We start from the raw sequence: 19,482 nt of genomic DNA on the forward strand, positions 1-19,482 counted from the left end.
TAATGGAATGCCTTATTGTAGTTTCTGTAACTGGGTTTTGTTGATGCAGATTCTGAAGGTAGCGTGGTATAGATGCAACCAGGGTTTGTTGTTACTAATAGATTCATGGATTGTAAGTCGATCAATCTATTATGTTTATTGTTTATAAATCGATAAATCTTAGTTTCTCCCTAAATCACTGTAGGCGGAAAATCAATTTTTCTTATATTATGCAGTAGTAGGCGTCGATTCACCTCATTAATTAGACACCGATGATTAAGCTAAGTACTAAGTTTGGCTCCTATACATATACTACATCTCAATTTCATGAAGATCAATCGTGAACTTCACGTAGAAACCATCACAAGTTTTATGGTTATCATCAGTATTGAAGTAAATCTTCAAAAAATCATTATGACCTTTCAAACTTATTAAATGCTATGTATCAACACCAGAGCTCGAATAATGAACGTTGGATAGTCTCGCGTTAAATGTAAAAAGAATTAACAAAAGTCGGGTAATAAAACATTTGTGAACCCACAAACCAACTTATTGAATAAATATGCAGTAATATCCCTGCTTGCAATCCTAAATTTCCAAAATAAAAACCACGTATAACACCTGACGTCAAATGTGCTCCGTTTTCCTATCACCTCATAAACATAAAGCTGTTGGCTAAGTATATGTGCGGTCTTGCACACCAACTTGTGTCGCCAAAGCTTTCGACACTAAACTAAAACATATAATCAAAAACAGTTCGCTAGTCATCCACACAATTTATTTACTGAGTACATGCTGGCTTACTCGGTTTCGAGCCACACCTCTAGTGTAAAGATTAATGACGTTACGCAGTTGACCAAACCGAAGTTGATAGAACGGGATTCGGGCCTGCGACGTACTAGCTGAAGGTCAAGCGCCTTAACCACTGATTAAGCAATGTGAAAAGATTGGAATATCTTCTTAAGAACTGCCTTAGTAGATGATGTGAAGTTTGAGAACCATTATTTACAACCAATTATCCGAATCAATAAATGACAGTTACATAAGAATAGGGTTAATACGATCTTTATATACACGAAAAATGGAAGGAATTACAACAAAAGTACATTATAGTCGAGGTCTAATTTTTGTTGGACGTTGGTTATCACCTAAAAGTTTCTTCAGATCATCGTAACTGAGAACTTCATTCTTTACAAGAGCATCAATAAGCGCTAACAGGTTGTCCTTATTCTCCTCCAACATTTTTACAGAACGTGAAAATGCTGAAGTTACAAGTTGGTTGGCTTCTATTTCCATGATGGCTTCCGTTTTTTGACAGAACGGCTTCACAGAGAACGGTCCACTGGATGACTCTTCCTAAAATGTAAAGAAAAATGATTACTGAGCAATCTTACATAATAAATGTGCAGCAACACGAAATTTAATTGACCGAAGTCAACCTAACATTGGTCTATTGTTTCAGACAGATTGACAACCTGACCTAAACAACTATTCGATAACAAATTTCAATCCATTGTCTAGGATGAGGATGGTGTCCACTCCAAGTTTCAGATAAAAGAGGTAGTCCTGACCAAAAGCTAACTCGTTCACTGCAGTATTTGTACGAACTAATGCTTCCTCTGTACTTGATTACACGCTGATTACAAATATAATACTTTCATTATGCTTATATAGTTCTATATACCTTGAACTGTAGTATTTAAGGAATTCTTAGTACATTAATCCGAATACTTCTAATTATCATACTGGCGTCGCGATGGAGTCAAATTTTGGACAGTTGGATATTAATTTAAGTGAAGATGACCTTGAGGACTAGATATAGCGCTTCGACATCTGGTGCATGACTAGAAAACGTATTAAAGATGATGATTTAACAGTTTATTTCTGACGTTCATGGGCAAAGAAGATTATAACCTGCTGAAGAATCTAACTTCTCCACAAAAACCAACTTCATTGTCGTATGAATCTCTCAAAGAATTACTACTTAGTCATGTGCAGTGCAATGTAGAGAAAGATCGGAATTTTGTAAAATGATCAGAAAGTTAAGGACTCATACTTGAACTATAAAAACAGGCCGCGAATTGCAATTTCGCAGACTAATTGGACACTCAACTTTGTGATCGATTGATTGGTGGTTTAAATATTCCGAATTAAGGAAGGGGATTAATTCAGCAGCGCAAAAGTTCAATCCAAGAAATCTAAATAGCATGTTTTAACTGTGAGACAGTGAATGAGCTTGATTAGCAGTCAGCGGAAATTTTTAATACGTCGTGATGAACTACAATCTCATCATCACTCAATCTCGCATTTGCTTAATAATAGTTCCCATTCTCGTGGAAATATGAAAAGTGATTTAACAATGTCTACAAAGCAGATTTCAGAGATGAGCACATGTTTGGTAAATGTTTATGCTGTGGTAAATTTCACTTACGGAATCTATGTGTTATTCGTCATGTTAAATGCTTTATGTGTGGTAAAATGGGACACATCATGTCGGTCTGTAAAGCTACTGTTCACTTTGCCACTAGCGATGAAAAACCCTATAGTTACAATTTTATTAAGTTGAATGTTTTTAATGATCATTTAACTTTATCCACAATTTTGAAAGGTAATGTTCGTATTTAGAAGAGATTATATACCGCACTTGGCTTATTTTATGACTTCAGTGTTGACACAGGCAGTATCAAGTCCAATATTTCATTCAAGAATTTGAAATTTTTAGATTCTGACGTGGTAGTACGACCCACTGAAGTCTCAGTATTGGGAACTACTGGATACAAAACTGCCCATACGAGGATGTGTGAATTACTAATTAGATACGATAATTCTTTATACATACCTTGTGAGTTTTCAGTTAATGAAACAGGATCGTCATTACTGGGTTTTAAAAATTTGAGGCTTAAAATGGAGTTGTCTTTATAAGTTTCGAAAGGAGATTCTGATGCTTTACTTAGGGATTTAATAGCTGCATGTGCTAAGTGCAGCGGTGGGATGAGAATTCAGCCTATAAAACATCAAGTACAGGGTGATCCAGTCTTTCTTAAAAGACGAATAATTCCTTATAGTCTTTGAGAAGCAGCACATAAGTCATTGAACAATTTGTGTGCGAAAGGTATAATTGAACCGATTCAGTCATCAGCATGGGGTGCTCCTATTATTACGCCCTTGAAGTCGGATGGCAAGATCCCTACAATTTGTGGTGACTATAGATTAACACTGCACTCCCGTTTTTTGAAGCAAACATGCGCGACGGTAGAGGCTGAAGATATTCTAAATCGACTTCATGGTTCTAAAGTGTTTTCGAAAGTTGATATAAAAGTTTCTTATCTTCAAATTCCCTTAGATCAATATTCATATTTCAGGAAGTTATGAATACAGTAGTCAGTGATCTTGAAGGTGTTGAAGTCTATCAAGATGATCTCATCGTTCATGGTACTGATAAGGTAGTTCATGACCAGAAACTTATTGCCTTATTACGTCGCTTAATTGAGAAGAATATTACAGTGAATCCAAATAAGTGTTCATTTTGTGCATCCAGTTTCGAATGTCTTGGATATCTAGTTGATGGTAATGGTTTTAGACCAGATATGAAACGACTAGCCCCATTGACAAATGCACCGTCTCCGAGAAATCTTATAGAACTACGTTCACTAGCGGGTGCTCTTCAGTACTATTCCATTTTTATTCCTGATTTCTATTGTCGTGCCAACTGTTTATTTAATATTTTGACATCAAGTTCATTCAAATGGGGTGAGGAACAAGAGTCATGCTTACTAAGTCTGCTAAAGTTTCCTCAAAGTGATGCTGTTCTTCGAACTTACCCAGCTTACATTCTGTACGTATTAGTGACACATCACCTGTGGGTATCGGTGCAGTTTTGGAACAGGAAGGTAGGCCAGTTATCTGTGTCTCACGCGAACTTACTATTACTGAACAAGATTATTCACAAACTCAGCGAGAAGCATTCGCTGTGTTTTGGGCTGTTAAAGAAAGAAATTCACCAGTGTTACTGATCATGAATCTTTAAAGTTCATTCATCATCCTGAAAAATCCTTAGCAGGTTCTTCAGCTGCCATGGTTCAACGATGGAGTATTGCCTTGAATGCCTATGACTGTATGATTCAGCAAATAAGTGCTAAGCAATTTCAACACAATGACTACATTTCTCGACAATCATTACAAGATAAACCTGTTAATACTTTAGACTGTTTGCTAATGCCACTTTTACCGGTGAGACGTCCAGATGTCGTTGGAGAAACTCGTAGATTCTTTGGATGTATACACAGTGCTATACGGAAAGGTTGAAATGCTAATATGAAACGTAGGTTTCCTGTCTAGTTTTCAAAGCGGGATGAGTTATCTACTACTCCTGATGGTATTTTGCGTTTAAATAATCTTGTAGTTATTCATACTTCATTACGTAAATCCGCCCTTGAAGATTTTCATAGTGAAATTTAGGTGTTAGAAAGTCAGTCTTCGAAGTGGACTTCATGACCAGCATTGTTAGAGGCCAGGCAGAGAATTCATGCAGACTATTGTGGTCCGTTTCTTGGCAAATACTATTCACTTGTTGTTATTGATTCTTTTTCCAAGTGACCTGAAGTTTTTTCACAACTTCACCAAATTCTGACTTCACAATCCAAGCATCAAGAAAAGTATCTAATCGGAAGTGGGTCCCTATGGTATTATTGACTGGTAATGGCTCTCATTTTGCTGCGGATACAGTCACTACCTGGTTGAATAGTATAGGGTGCAGACATCTTTCCACTGCTCCCAGGCACCCTTTTTCTAATGGTCAGGCAGAAAATCTCGTCAGGATACTGAAAACTGCCATTGATTCTATTGCTGATTCAACCATTTAATGAACTTGAGAGGGGAGCAAACACATTTCTACTGCAATATAGAAATGCAAAACATTCTGTGACGAAATGGACTCCAGCAAAGCCATTAAAAGGAAGAATTCTCCGTTCAAATATGAGGTGTTTAGAGTCTGCAGAATTTACATGTTATCATGGAAATGATATTCGACCAGCCAAGGGAATTCTGGAGTGTTGGGAAATCTACGAGTCGAATTCTAGATATCAATGATTTAAGTTGATCAGATACAATTCCAGGAGCCGGCTTAGTGTGTTCTAATTTGCGTTTTTAATTATAATAATGAGTACATTCTAGATTATACAGAGTCTACATCCAATACACAGTCTGACAGACACACGATGAACCTAAGGAGAAGTACAAATTTAGATTCCCACTCAAGCTGTGGAGGATGTGGTACTTGTACGAACTAATGATTTCTTTGTACTTGATTAACCTCTGATTACGAATTACAAATATAATATGTTCATTTGTGCTCATATAGTTCCAACTGCTTTAAATGGCACTATTTTTGGAATTTCTAGTTAGTACATTAGTTCGAATACTTCTAATCATCATATTCTAAGACGATTTACAGTATCTGGAAATGCTTGAGACTAATTAATTAATTATAAAACTTGTACACCGTTGCATAGAAGCTGTAACCCATCGGCGCATACGGTTAGAATGATATCATGAAACCTTTTCCTTTCGTAACTACTTCTGAGTATCCTAACCTGACATTACGTATATGAACAGCACATGGACAGATTTAGTGCAACGTTGACAGTAGTGAGGTCATAGGTCAGTACAACAGGTATCTTAGATAAACCCAAAAAACTATTTCTAAACAGATAAGTGGAAAATGTATTGCCATTAAGTCACTGGGAATTTCAACATGTTTTTTTATGTAACATAGGATTTATTAGTGTTTTCCAATTCAATCTGTTGTTAAATCCTCACTAAGCTGTGAAATTTTAAGGAGCCAAGCTTTAACTTCAGGCGAGCTATTATAGTAGATCGACCAAGTTTTTCTACTGGATGAAAGCTTTGACGAAACAACTAATTACTAAATCTAAACGACAAATATAACCGAAAATCTCTCAAAACTAGCGACTTGGGAGAGAAATAAACACAGAATTCAATGTACGTTTTACGTGGACATGGTGAGAGGGATAGATAAATGAGCAAGTCATTGAGTATTTAATGGAGTTAGAAAGTATCCAAAAAATTACGTGGAGTCGTTAGAACATCAACTTTTGTGTCTGTGATCTGTTAGGAATGAGACGCTTCTTAAAAGTCATAGGTGTGACAACCAGTTGTTGTTTTTTTTTAAATACACATGTAGGTACAAGTACAAACGACTCACTGATGTCGAAGAGAGAATAAACAGTATATCAAACATTGAGATGCTTACATTTTATATCTTGAAGTCGGTGCTCAATTAGTGACAGACTGATTGACATGGTTGATGTTATTTGTAAATGATGAATAGATATCTTAGTACAAACTAGAGTAAAGTTTGGACGTTAAAAACCAAATAGAAAAAGTGTTTTATCAAAGTTAGTACACTCACGTCAAAACTGAGATTTCCAATAGACTTAGACATTCCGAACTGACGTACTTGCTTCTTTGCTAATTTATTAGCTTCCCGAAGATGTTTTTCGGAAACTAAATATTAATTGAATGGAATATGAGAATGACATTTCATAATACATACAGATGTGAGGGAAAATTCGAAAACAAACTTAGGGCATGAAAACGGATAAAAATCACTCTTCGGTACCAAGTAGCCTTTCCTGTCGGTTATCTCTATAAATGATGTCTTCACACATCCATCTTCTACAACCAATTGAGATAAAATGTGGGTGATTGAATTCATTTGAAAAGAGATTTGTATGGTGACTATGTCTTACAACCTTAAAATCCCATATTCATAGTTTCTGCTTTTCTTAAATATACCCTCGATTATTTATTGACAATTCATTCAAAGATCAAAATATAGAATAAAATATTTTCCGACAATCATAAGCAACATAGAACCTGGCACAAATGTGTATTGGCTCCAGTTTCCATACCATGTCAGCACAATAAGATGAAATTATCAGGACAAGTTCCAGAGTAGTGGTAGTAGTACGTATTAGTAGAAAAGATTAGGTATAGATTATATAAGTGAATTGATGGGATAGAAAAGTATAATATAATCTTGAAACTCTGGACCTAGGTATAGAGAAAGGGTGAAACCATCTGTGATCGATTCTATGTGGTGTCATCCAAAGTCTACATCTATTGATCATGATAAATTTGAGGACCCCGACCAGATAGTCTATACCTACTAACGCACTTTAGTCCAGCAGTCTGTGAAACCAGCCAACATCGTTCATCGAGATAGGAGGCGGTTGAGTCTACGTAATACACATCTCAACCATTTCAGTCGATGAAGATTCACAACATCATCAACAGATCCGCCATTTTTGTATAGCACCGGTCCGATCTCAACATTAGTCATTTAGTGGCCGTGACATACACCAGTGATGATTTGAAGATACATATAACCAAATACTAGTAAGCGGCAAACTATGGAGAAGTTTACTCGTTTCTTAGTTGTTAGATGCGTATCTTGCCTACACGGCAGATGATCTAAGCTTGAGGAACCTGGGAGCGTTTTTTTAATTTCTTCGTGTATATTTATAAAAATATGTCTGAATTGTATTCTATTTCAATCAGATTTTCGAATCCCAATAAATGTGAAGCGAAAACGTACCAACTCAGTCAACACCACCAGAACATCTATAACATTGTTCATGGTGGTTAAACAGAATGTAGATCGGTAACGTAGGTAGGTATTAAAGCAATCGACTTCCAACCATCAGGTTCAAAGTTCGTATCTGGCTCGACCTACATTAAATTTTGTAGTTATACATTATTACTAGTCATCACATAAAACTAATAGTTTACACGTCAAGTATATAAATTCGTACTTGGTAACTAAATGATTTGATATGATCCTTAAAGACTAAGCCTAACAGTTATGTCTTAATTAATCGGGACTACAAGTAAATTTCTTCTAATTATTCACGACGTCCTATCATGTCTATTTTGTGTCAGTATTTTGTTTATAAGCACGTTATTTTATTACTTAAAAAACTCATTTGTTTGGTAGTCCTCTCTTGGATTTCTAACCATTCAGGGACTCAAATCAATCATACGGTCTCGTGAGTAGCCATCACTTGGCCAAATTATATCATCCCATTTATTTATCGATTAGCATTTTATTCATTGACTTTGACGACTAGAAATTTCATCTTGAAAATTACTGAACATCTACATAACATGACCAAATAAAGTATTCTATTATTGGATTGTTAATTTAACAATAAACATTATGATGTATGAATTTAACTAGTAATAGTACATATACATACAGTAAAAAGTGCGTGATAAAGTTACACTGATATTCAGACAATGGACAGATATACATTGAAAAAAATGTATCCTAATGAGAAACACACAAAATGAACTAACCATCTGAAATTGCATTGTATACAACATGCTCAGCTGCTCTACCACCCAGTAATACAGACATACGATCAGCTAGATCATCAGCATTAAGTAAATATTTTTCTTCTGATATTAACTGAGTAAAACCCAGATCTCCAACAGTATCTGGACCAGAAACCGTACGCGGTATAATTGAGATTTTTACCGGTAGTATTCCACTATTTGAAAGAAGCCATGCTACAAGAGCCCTCCCAGATTCATGGACAGCAGACATGTGGCGTTCAGCAACCGTAAGTGGATTTGAACGTTTTGCAGCGCCTAAACAATGAGAATAAAGTAATTATCCGTGACAAAATTGTTTTATACATAATATTCTTTAGACCGAATAAACTAATTTCTATTAAAGATTAATGCTATTAATATCTACAGTGACAAATTGGAAACAGTATAGTTATCTATCGATGATAAACACCAAAAGGTAAACTGATTACCCAAAAATGTAAAAACGAAAGTAGCCAACCTATTAGCAGGAATTTACACATTTTTTATACAAAGTACGAAAAAGAGACCGTCGGGAATTCCGCAGAAAGAAAAGTTTTAATAACTAACTACATTGAATATCTACCGGCAAAAAAAACAACCTGCTAAAATTCTTTCAAATGCTGCTTCAAAATCAGCTTTAGTAACACCAACAACTTCATCATCTCTTCGAGCAGCAGACAAAGCAGCTTCATTACATAGACGTGCAATATCGGCTCCAGACATTCCAGGACACCAGGCTGATAAACGTTCAACAAGTTCATTTTGTACAACATCAGGAGCAAGTTGATATTGAGCTGAAATTGAAGAAAGTAAGATAGAATACGAAGCAAATACTAAAACTTTTTAACTAAATTTTAAATTATAAATGAATAAAAATGTAGAAAAAGAACATTCCAATAGTTAGTTAATTTTCTTATAATGTGATAACCGCTCTCATACCTCGAACAGCATTCAAGATCACTGTATCCATAATCAATCTCCTTCTTCAATTCCTACCATTCTTCCTAAATCGACTTCCAACACTAAGATTCCTCTTTTGGCTTCCTCCTCAAGTGTCACTATAGCCAACGATCCTAGTGCGCAAAACACTGTCACAGGTCTACTGAAACCTCGCTCCAAACTACAAATTGGAGCCTTCAACTTACGCACCACATGTCAAATCGGCCAACAGGCTTCCTTGGCTAAAACCCTAGAATCTCGTACCACTGATTTATGCTGTGTCTCCGAAACACACATACAAGATCCTAATGTGATCATTCACTTAACCTCACTTCGCCTAAACGGAGGGCCAACGAGATACACTCCCCGTGTATCTGGCGCCCCGATGGATAGTTCTCGAGGACTGACAGGTGTAGGCATAGCATTAAGCACGAGAACAGAACAAGCACTATTAGAATGGATCCACGTTAACAGTCGCCTATGTGCTGTTCGACTGAATGACTCCGTAAGAACTCGGAAGGATAAGAACACACGTCGTTGCTTTTTCGTCGTTTCTGCCTACGCTCCCACTGACTGGAGCCCGGATGAAGTGATAGATGACTTTTAAAGAAAGCCCTCTGAACTTCTTCAAAAAGCTAAACGTTCAGACATATTACACGTAGCAGGTGACTAATACCCTAGTAGGTAGCTTAAACCGAACAGAAAGACATTTAGGTGAATATTTTAGTATTCCGAGTCAGCGAACAGATAATGGTGATCGTCTGTTGCAACTGTGCTGAGACAATAGTTTATTTTTAGAAAACACTAACTTTAAGTATTAGGAAAGACATCGTCTAACATGGAGGGACCACCTGCACCAAACCAACGATTGACTCACACAGACCATATTGCCATCAGTCATCGTTGGAGAGTCTTGATAGAAGACTATCGCTCGTTCTGGAATACCTGTTTAGACTCCGATCATGCTCTAATACAAGCATGCATTTTGATTTCATCTCAATGGACACAGAAACGCACATTAAGCAGACCATCGGAATTGAGCTCAGTGACGAGGAAGCCAAAAGTAGATTCCAGTTACAACTGATTTCACACTCAGATAGTTCTGAAAACGAGTCTGAACTAGATGTTGCTTGGAAAGACACACGAACAGCTGTGGGAACAGCAGTCACATCTATTAGTTATTTAAACCATAGGGTTCCAAAAAACCAGTGGATTTCTTCCAAGTCTATTTCACTGATGGATTCGCGTAAACTCATCCCATCAGGCTCTGAACACGATGAAGAGCGTAAACAAATTAGATCTAGGTTAACTAAAAGTCTAAGGAACGACCGTGAGCAGTGGTGAGCAACGAAAGCGAAAGAAATGGAAAAGACAGCGACTGTAGGCAACGAAAGACAGCTTTTCAGACTAATAGAAGAAACTGGAATTACGAAGTCAAGTGTAAGTGAGACTGTCATAAACAGAGATGCTGATTATAACTCTAGGGGTTTCTGGTTATAACAGTCCTTTCACTTCTTACACGTATGTGGGACGCTAATTTACCTTAGACGAATATCTACACTAGATTCCCACCCAGTGTCTATTCTACAGGACTTCAACACAACTCAGATCAAGAACACGAGATTAGCCTGACTATAACGTCAATATATTTCCACACCAAAATTCAACACAAGGAACAGTCAATCAATAACGGTCCATCAATAAGTGTCCATCAACAAGGAACAGTTAATACATAATAAGGATAGGGGAATATATATATAACACATAACACCTGTCATCCTATCTAATGTCTGACTCATCAAGACAACCAATCATTGTCATTCTCGCCCACACATCAGAGACGATCTCGAAAAAAGATGACACTCTTATCTCCTCTCAGCCCAAACGTTTAAAACGATGGGCGGAACACTTTAAAGAGCAGTTCAGCTGGATTTCAGCTACTCTACAACTATCCACCATTCCCAGACAGCCTGAATGGAACATTGAAGTAGACCCCTCGACCCTAGCTGAAGTTCAAAAGGCTACAGCTAATCTGAAACAAGGAAGAGCAGCTGATTCAGATGGATTGGCTCCAGAGGTCTTTAAGTGCGGTGGTCCAATTTTAGCGACTAGGTTGACTAATATTTTAGCTAAACTCTGGGAGTTGGACGTAATCCCATCTGACTGGTCACAATCACTGACTGTTCAATATATAAGAAGGGGTCGAAATCATCCTGTCATAACCATAGAGGGATTATAGGTATCATTACCAAGGTTTGACTTGATAATTTCGAATAAATTGAGATTTGGGTAGTTCGTTATCAATAAATAATATATTTGTAATATCCCAATGAGTAGGAAAATTAGATTTTCTGACGTTTCGCGACTCAACGTAGGCAACTTCTTCAAAGAATAAATAACCAAATCAGAAAATCTAATTTTTCTACTCATTGGGATATTACAAATATATTATTTATTCATGTAGGGATTAGTTTGACTAATATAGCATTTAAAATACTTGCCTCAATAATTATCGGGCGCCTAACTAAGACTCGTGAACTTCAAACACGAGAAAATCAGGCTGGCTTCAGACCGGGTCGTGGCTGCATCGACCATATATTCACTATTCGTCAGGTTTTAGAGCACAGACATGTTTATCGGCGTCCGACAATGATAGTTTTTCTTCACTTGAAAGCAGCATTTGACTCTGTAGACCGAGAGGTTCTGTGGCAGTGTCTGTCAATGAAAGGTGTACCTCAGAAGTATATAAACCTTGTGAAGGCTCTTTACTCGAACACTACCAGTCCAGTCAGAGCTTATGGCGCACTGTCATCTGATTTTACAACCTCAAGTGGTGTACGACAAGGTTGTCTACTATCCCCATTTTTGTTTAACTTCATTATAGACCTATTGCTGGAAATAACACTCTCTTCGACTGAATTTTCAGGAATTGATCTCCTACCAGGAGGTCCACTAAGCGACTTCGAGTACGCAGATGATATAGTCGTGTTTGGCGAAGATGCTGATAAAATACAGAGTCTTTTGATAGCACTGAGTAACAATGTCAGGATGTTTGGGATGCGTTTCTCCCCCATCCAAATGTAAATTGTTACTCCAACACCTGAACAAAGGATAGAGAGTGAAGTAGTCGAATGCGTTGACAACTTCACTCATCTTGGAAGTCTGATCAACCCTAATAGGTTAGTGTCTGACGAAATCTCAGCACGGATTCAAAAGGCTCGTTTGGCTTTTGTCAACTTACGTCACCTATGGAGAAGACGAGATATCCGTCTATCAATTAAGGGACGCGTATGCTGCGCGCCAACTCTCTCTGTTCTACTTTATGACTGAGAAACGTGGCTACTAAGAATAGAAGATACTCGTAAGTTACTAGTATTTGACCACAGATGTCTTATAAATATTGCTCGCATCTGCTGGGATCATCGGGTGAGTGATGGTGAGGTTAGACACAGGGTATTAGGGAATGATGGTAAATCAGTTGATGAGGTCATGAATCTCCATCGACTGAGATGGTTGAGCCACGTGTTACGTATGCCTGAACACCAATTACCACGACATGCAATGCTGACTAGTGTTGGAGATGATTGGAAGAGAGTTAGGGGCGGCCAAACCAAAACATGATATCAGTGCTTTAAGTCAGTAACTTCCAGTCTGAGCCACGTTGTTAGATGCAGACTACTTGGTTGGTTCATGGAGGACAGTTGACGGACTCATTCCAAGTGAAAACTGGAGTCAAACAAGGCTGCTTACTCTTTCCTTTTCACTTTCTTCTGGTGGCCCTCCACATCTGAGGGGAAGCACGTAATACGATGGACTTCGCAGATGACCTAACCCTTTTATCCCATACACACCAATAAATGCAGGTCAAGACGACCACTGTAACAGAAGCTTCTGCATCAGCAGGCCTCAACATACACAGCCCCCAAATGCCCTGGTACGGCCGAGAGTGGGGAGAGTCCACTCTCCCTCTCGAAATGCTCTCACATGGCCAGCGAATATATAGCCTCTGACAGGGAAGTCCTACTCACTGCCTTCTCGTGGCATTACTGTTGTTTACGAAAATGAGAGGACGAAAAGCGAATGTCCGGCGCTTTAACCGGGTTGGTGGACACGGAGGGTCCACCTAGGGGAGTTGGAAAACCCTGATTACAAACCAATGGTGCACATGGGCTCCAGTATCCTGATGGAACGAACGGCGAATGAACCTATTGTTGGTCAACGGCTACCATGGGACTGCATCTCCTCACGATGCTCCACTGCCTTGTGGATCAGACCTTTAGGTCGAAGGCTCGGGGTGTGGCCCCCTAAGAAAACCACCTGCTTCGGTTTGGGCACCCGGGCAGTATCACAGCCCACACACAAATAAATGAAATGATGAATTCTATTGACGATACTATTCTCGCTTATACTAGAAGCAAGACAATTTACCCTATTATTATTATTACCATTATTATTATTTTTATTATTATTACTATTATTTACTACGTCGCTTTTTCACTCCCTTTATTCCCAAATTGTGTATCCTTCCTTTCCAACTTATGCAGTAGCTCGTCCATGGTGGAAACTCTGTCCTATCTAAACGATCTCCAGTCACTGTCTGGTTGAAAGTGAATGCTTCCACCGATTACGAATACTGAAGCAGTCTTTCTGAAACCACGTACGCCGTTCAAGCTGGCTTCCTTCAACGTTCGCACACTAATGCAGATCGGACAACAGATGGGGCTGGCTATGTCTTTAGAAAGTCTTAATGTTGATGTTTGCTGTCTATCCGAGACCCGTATTCAAGACTCTAGTGAAGTACTACAAATTCGCTCTCCATCTGTCGCTTCGAAAAGCCTGTTTCACGTGCGCTTATCCGGGGACTCTGTGGCATCTTCGTCTGGTCTTGCAGGCGTTGGTGTTGCACTAAGCGCTAGAGCTGAGGCAGCACTAATCGATTGGATCCCCATTAACAGTCGGTTATGTGCTGTTAGATTAGAAAGTTCCATCAAAGTGAGAAGAAACCGGCGTGAGAAACGGTGTCTTTTCGTCATCTCCGCCTATGCCCCGACAGATTGCAGCCCGGATGCAATCAAGGATGAGTTTTACCACCAGTTAACAGTTCTTCTCCAGAAAGCGCGTTCGACAGATATTGTAGTATTAGCCGGAGACTTGAATGCTCAGGTCGGGCGTCTAGGCACAGAAGAGAGTCGTTTAGGTGGCCGATGGGGACTTGTTGGTCGCAGGACAGATAACTGGGACCGTTTGCTGCAACTGTGCACAGACCACAACCTGTTTCTGGCCAGCACTAACTTCCGGCACAGTCATCGCCGGTGTGCCACCTGGCGTCCTCCCTCTGCATCTCAAGCCTGGACTCAGATTGATCACATCGCGATCAGCTACCGCTGGCGTGGTTGTGTACAAGACTGCCGCTCCTCTTTTTGGAGTACCTATCTGGAGTCTGATCATGCCCTGGTCTGCGCCAATCTCACCTTACTTTTCAGTGGCCGAAGGATTGACCACCACCAACGGATCGATGTTAGTAAACTGGCTGCAACTTCTGTTGCAAGTAAGTATCGAGCGGAGCTAGCTTCTAGGCTAGCTACCATCCCACCGAAAAGTATAGATGAGCATTGGTTGCATCTTCACGACGCCATGAAAATGGCGAGTAAAGCCGCTTGAGGCTTCGCGAAACGTCCCGCTTGCAAGCACTGGGCTTCTTCTGGCTCCTTACAACTGATGGAAGCCCGTCGGTCTACTCCGGGTGACCGTGAGTTTGACCACAAACGAAGGCTGTTACGTAATGAAATTGGGCAAAGCTTGCGTAAGGACCGAGAAGCCTGGTGGTCGGAGCGTGCTAATGAGATGGAAGCAGCAGCTGCATCTGGTAACTGCCGGAAGCTCTTCCAACTCATCCGAGCCACTGGCAGCAAGAAGTCTGGTGTGAGTGAAACAATCTACGAGGATGACGGGATGCCAATCACTAACATCTCTCGACGTCTTGGACGATGGGCGGAATTTTTCGAAGGGCAGTTCAACTGGCCTGCTGCTCCGGCAACATCAACCAGTTTGTCCTGCCCCCCATGGCCGGTGACGACTGATCCACCAAACGAGGCGGAAGTCCGCAAGGAACTCCAACTCTTGAAGCGCTACAAATCACCTGGCCCAGATGACTTACCTCCGGCTCTTTTTAAAGATGGTGGTGACTTTCTGGCTAAGGAACTGACGGTGTTGTTTGCAAAGGTTTGGGAGCAAGAAAGTGTTCCAACATCATGGAATGAGTCAATAGTCGTCCCTATCTTTAAAAAGGGTTCACGTTGTTCCTGTAACAACTATCGGGGGATAAGTCTACTTCCGATTGCGTCCAAACTATTGGCTTCTGTCATTCTTCGTAGGTTGTTTAAAACCCGAGAACGATTGACTCGCGAGGAGCAGGCTGGTTTTCGTTCTGGTCGAGGATGCATTGATCACATCTTCACCCTCCGCCAAATGTTAGAACACCGTCATACTTATCGCAGGCCAACAATCGTAGTGTTTCTTGATATCAGGGCTGCCTTCGATTCGTTGGACAGGACTGTTCTCTGGGATTGTCTATTGAAGAAGGGTGTGCCTGAGAAGTTCATTAACATCTTAAAGACCCTATATACGAACACCTCAGGCAGAGTGAGGGCATACAACCACCTTTCTCCCTTGTTCCATTCGAGCAGCGGGGTTAGGCAGGGTTGCCCAATCTCACCATTCCTCTTCAACTTTGCCATCGATGACATCCTGGAAACAGCTCTGATGGATGTAAGTAATGGCGGTGTGGATATGTTGCCTGGAGAACGACTTCTCGACCTCGAGTATGCGGATGATATTGTCTTACTGTGCGATAATGCCCAAGGCATGCAATCCACACTTAATCAGTTGGCAATCAGTGTCCGCAGGTACGGCATGTGCTTTGCACCCTCCAAGTGCAAAGTACTCCTACAAGACTGGCAGGATTCTCATCCTGTACTCACCCTGGATGGTGAGCAGATTGAAGTAGTTGAGAAGTTCGTGTATCTAGGTAGCTATATAAGTGCTGGTGGTGGCGTGAGTGATGAGATTGATGCACGTATAATGAAAGCCAGAGCGGCTTATGCCAATCTGGGCCATCTTTGGCGCCTTCGTGATGTTAGTCTGGCTGTAAAAGGTCGGATCTACAACGCGTCGGTGAGAGCAGTTTTGCTCTATGCTTGTGAAACCTGGCCTCTCCGAGTTGAGGATGTTAGACGTCTCTCTGTGTTCGATCATCGTTGTCTCCGAAGGATTGCTGACATACAGTGGCAACACCATGTTAAGAATGCAGAGGTTCGGCATCGTGTGTTCGGGCGCCGAGACGATAATTCAATTGGTGTCACCATCTTGAAACACCGACTTCGGTGGCTTGGACATGTTTTACGAATGTCGTCCCAGAGACTTCCACGCCGTGCATTATTTGCCGACTCTGGGACTGGTTGGAAAAAGCGGAGAGGAGGTCAGTGTATGACATGGTGTCGTGGCATGAAAGAAAGCTGCAAAGGGCTAGCTTCTGTCGGTCCTTCACGACTCCCTGGCTGGGGTCCGAGAGATAGTGCAACACAGTGGCTAGAGACGTTATCGGATATGGCTCAGAATAGAAGCCAGTGGCGATCCTGCTGCAACCTTCTTTTACTTTCTACATAAAGAGTGGTTCTAACTTTCTTAACTGAGTCTTCTGGTTGTACATTTCAGTCCGCCTTATCTTTTCATCCCTTCTCTTCCTACTTTCATTATTTTGTGTGGCGCATATGTATCTGGTGCCCTTTTGTACCAATATATGTGTGTTTAAATAAATAATAAATAAATAACAACATACACAAAGGAAAAAGCAAGAGCCTCAAATACAACACAGAGAATACCAACCCAATCACACTTGACAGAGGAACTCTGGAAGAAGTGGAAACTTTCTCGTACCTGGGCAACATCATCTATAAACAAGGAGCATCTGTTGTAGATGTAAAGGTGAAAGTTGGCAAAGCATGGGCAGAATTCCTACAATTGAAAAATGCCTGGGACTCTAAACAACTTTCAACCAACACTAAAGTCAGAATCTTCAATACAAATGTCAAGACAGTTCTACTGTATGCAGATGAAACTTGATGAACTACTACAACTATCATGAGAAAAGTACAAGTATTTATAAACAATTGTATATGCAAGATACTCAATGTCGGTTGGCCGAATACCATCAGCAACAGCCTACTGTGTGAGAGAACAAACCAATTTTTAGTTGAAGAGCAAATTAGGAAAAGACTCTTTAGATGGATAGGACATACATAGCGGAAATCATCAGACTGCATCATGTGGCAAGCACTAACTTCGAATCCTGAAGGGAAAAGTGATAAGTCTTGCTAATTGAACGCTATACTAGGTTCCTAAGCTATTCTCGTAACCCTCAAGCTAAAACTACACAGTGACTTAAACATGTGAGAAAAGGCGAAAAATATGAGAGAAGCACTTTACTCCAAAGGTTCATTTATGTACAGAAAATATTTTTTTACTGTATTTTAGAAGCCCTTGGGTTTTCCTGAAAATTTTGGAATGCTACTAAACATAGCAGCGGCGTAGTAATCAGCCAATCAGAAACTCTACACGTGACTTTTCACTTTCATGATGTTTCTAGCAAAACTTCTAGTGAACGCTGATTGGATAAAATGTTTCTTATTATTTCCTGAACCTTTCTTATCTATTGAGGAATTTTCTGGATCACCTTCCCCTTTTTTTGAAGATTCGGGGTTGGTATCCAGACTGAATTTTCAGACTTTATCCACTCTCACGATCACTTCAACAAAAAGGAAGAGAGGAAGGTCAAAGAACACACTTCTCCGAGAATTGGAAGCAGACATCAAAAGGATGAGTAGTAACTGGAAAGGATTGCCCAGAACAGAGTTGGATGGAGAATGATGGTGGGCGGCCTGTGTTCCTCCACGAGGAGCAATAGGTGTAAATAAGTATCTTAATTGAAATTTTATTTTTCATTCACCTAGGGTTTTCAGCAAACATATTACTAACAAAACCTCTCTGCTATCTCATCGACAGCCCAGGGGATTACTGTTGAATTGTTGTATATTACTTGTCCGGTCTATCCAGTTAGCACGGATCCCATTGTCCTACTAAAATAATCTCCAGATCGTTTGCATTGCAGAAATGTGATTACTAACTAACTAACTGGAGTACATAACCTAAAACATAATTAAAATCATCTATTGAGACTCATTCACATACTTTAATATGGGAAGTTATAAAGTACATGTTGTACCACAAAACTACTTATAGCTATTGATCTAAAAAATGAATAAAACGATATTTAATAAACAAATATCTTACATACCAATGTATACAGCGAATATTTCTTTACGTTCAGCTAGATTCGGTAAATCTATAAAAATATGTCTGTCAAATCGTCCTGCACGTAACAGAGCTTGATCTAACAAGTCAGCTCGATTTGTCGCTCCAAATACAATAACACCTTCAGTTGTATCCATTCCATCCATTTCTACAAGTAGTTGATTCAGTGTCTGATCCAACTCAGATACACCCTCGCCGTCTCTACAAGAAATACAAACGAAGTTTATACATAGTATGCAAGCGATGAAAATAAATTTACTATAGTGAACTGGATCTGCTACGCTTGGACCAGCAATATTAATACCACAACTAAAGGCTTTAGTATCCAAATCCTAATTGGTTATGCAGATTCTCTCGTCCCCAAAACTTAATAGGAACGTGAGAGAGAGTAGGACAACCGAACTGATGTTTGTACCTACAACACAGAAATTCATATGATTAAATACATGAGCCACATGATTATGCATCAAAAATCAAAAATTACAATCTGTTCTAAACTAGGGCATTTAGGATATAAAGTTGGAATAATGGGCTTACAATTAATTTACAGTGGTCTTAGAACAGAAAAGGATACGAAAACAGTTGGTGAATCGAATGAAGGCTTGCAGTTTGAAGAATATAAAAATCAGAGGGGGTTTTGTGGAGAATTTAGTATTTTCATAGTTGAAATCATGAGTCAATTGAAGATAGACCACCATGGAAAACCTGGAAGCACTGGACGGCCGTTTCGTCCTACTATAGACATTAACACCGTTGGATGCCGGCTCAGTGGTCTATCGGTTAAGGGCTTCGGCTCGA

General features: G+C 39.7%; 1 protein-coding gene across 1 annotated transcript in view; it reads right to left on the reverse strand.

Annotated features, from left to right (window-relative positions):
• Positions 1 to 1,029: 1,029 nt before the first annotated feature.
• The window catches only part of Smp_018620 (paraplegin (M41 family)), a gene marked incomplete at its 5' end in the record, with an annotated part of 26,993 nt that continues 8,540 nt past the window's right edge, over positions 1,030 to 19,482 (reverse strand). The window contains 5 exons of the mRNA XM_018798914.1: positions 1,030 to 1,335; positions 6,410 to 6,504; positions 8,359 to 8,652; positions 8,976 to 9,170; positions 18,668 to 18,885. Of these exons, the coding sequence (XP_018650756.1) occupies positions 1,087 to 1,335; positions 6,410 to 6,504; positions 8,359 to 8,652; positions 8,976 to 9,170; positions 18,668 to 18,885 (1,051 nt within the window). The 3' untranslated portion in view covers positions 1,030 to 1,086. The remainder of the gene's footprint in view (positions 1,336 to 6,409; positions 6,505 to 8,358; positions 8,653 to 8,975; positions 9,171 to 18,667; positions 18,886 to 19,482) is intronic.

Source organism: Schistosoma mansoni, chromosome 3, assembly GCF_000237925.1.
Source record: "Schistosoma mansoni strain Puerto Rico chromosome 3, complete genome".
Lineage (NCBI taxonomy): Eukaryota > Metazoa > Platyhelminthes > Trematoda > Strigeidida > Schistosomatidae > Schistosoma > Schistosoma mansoni.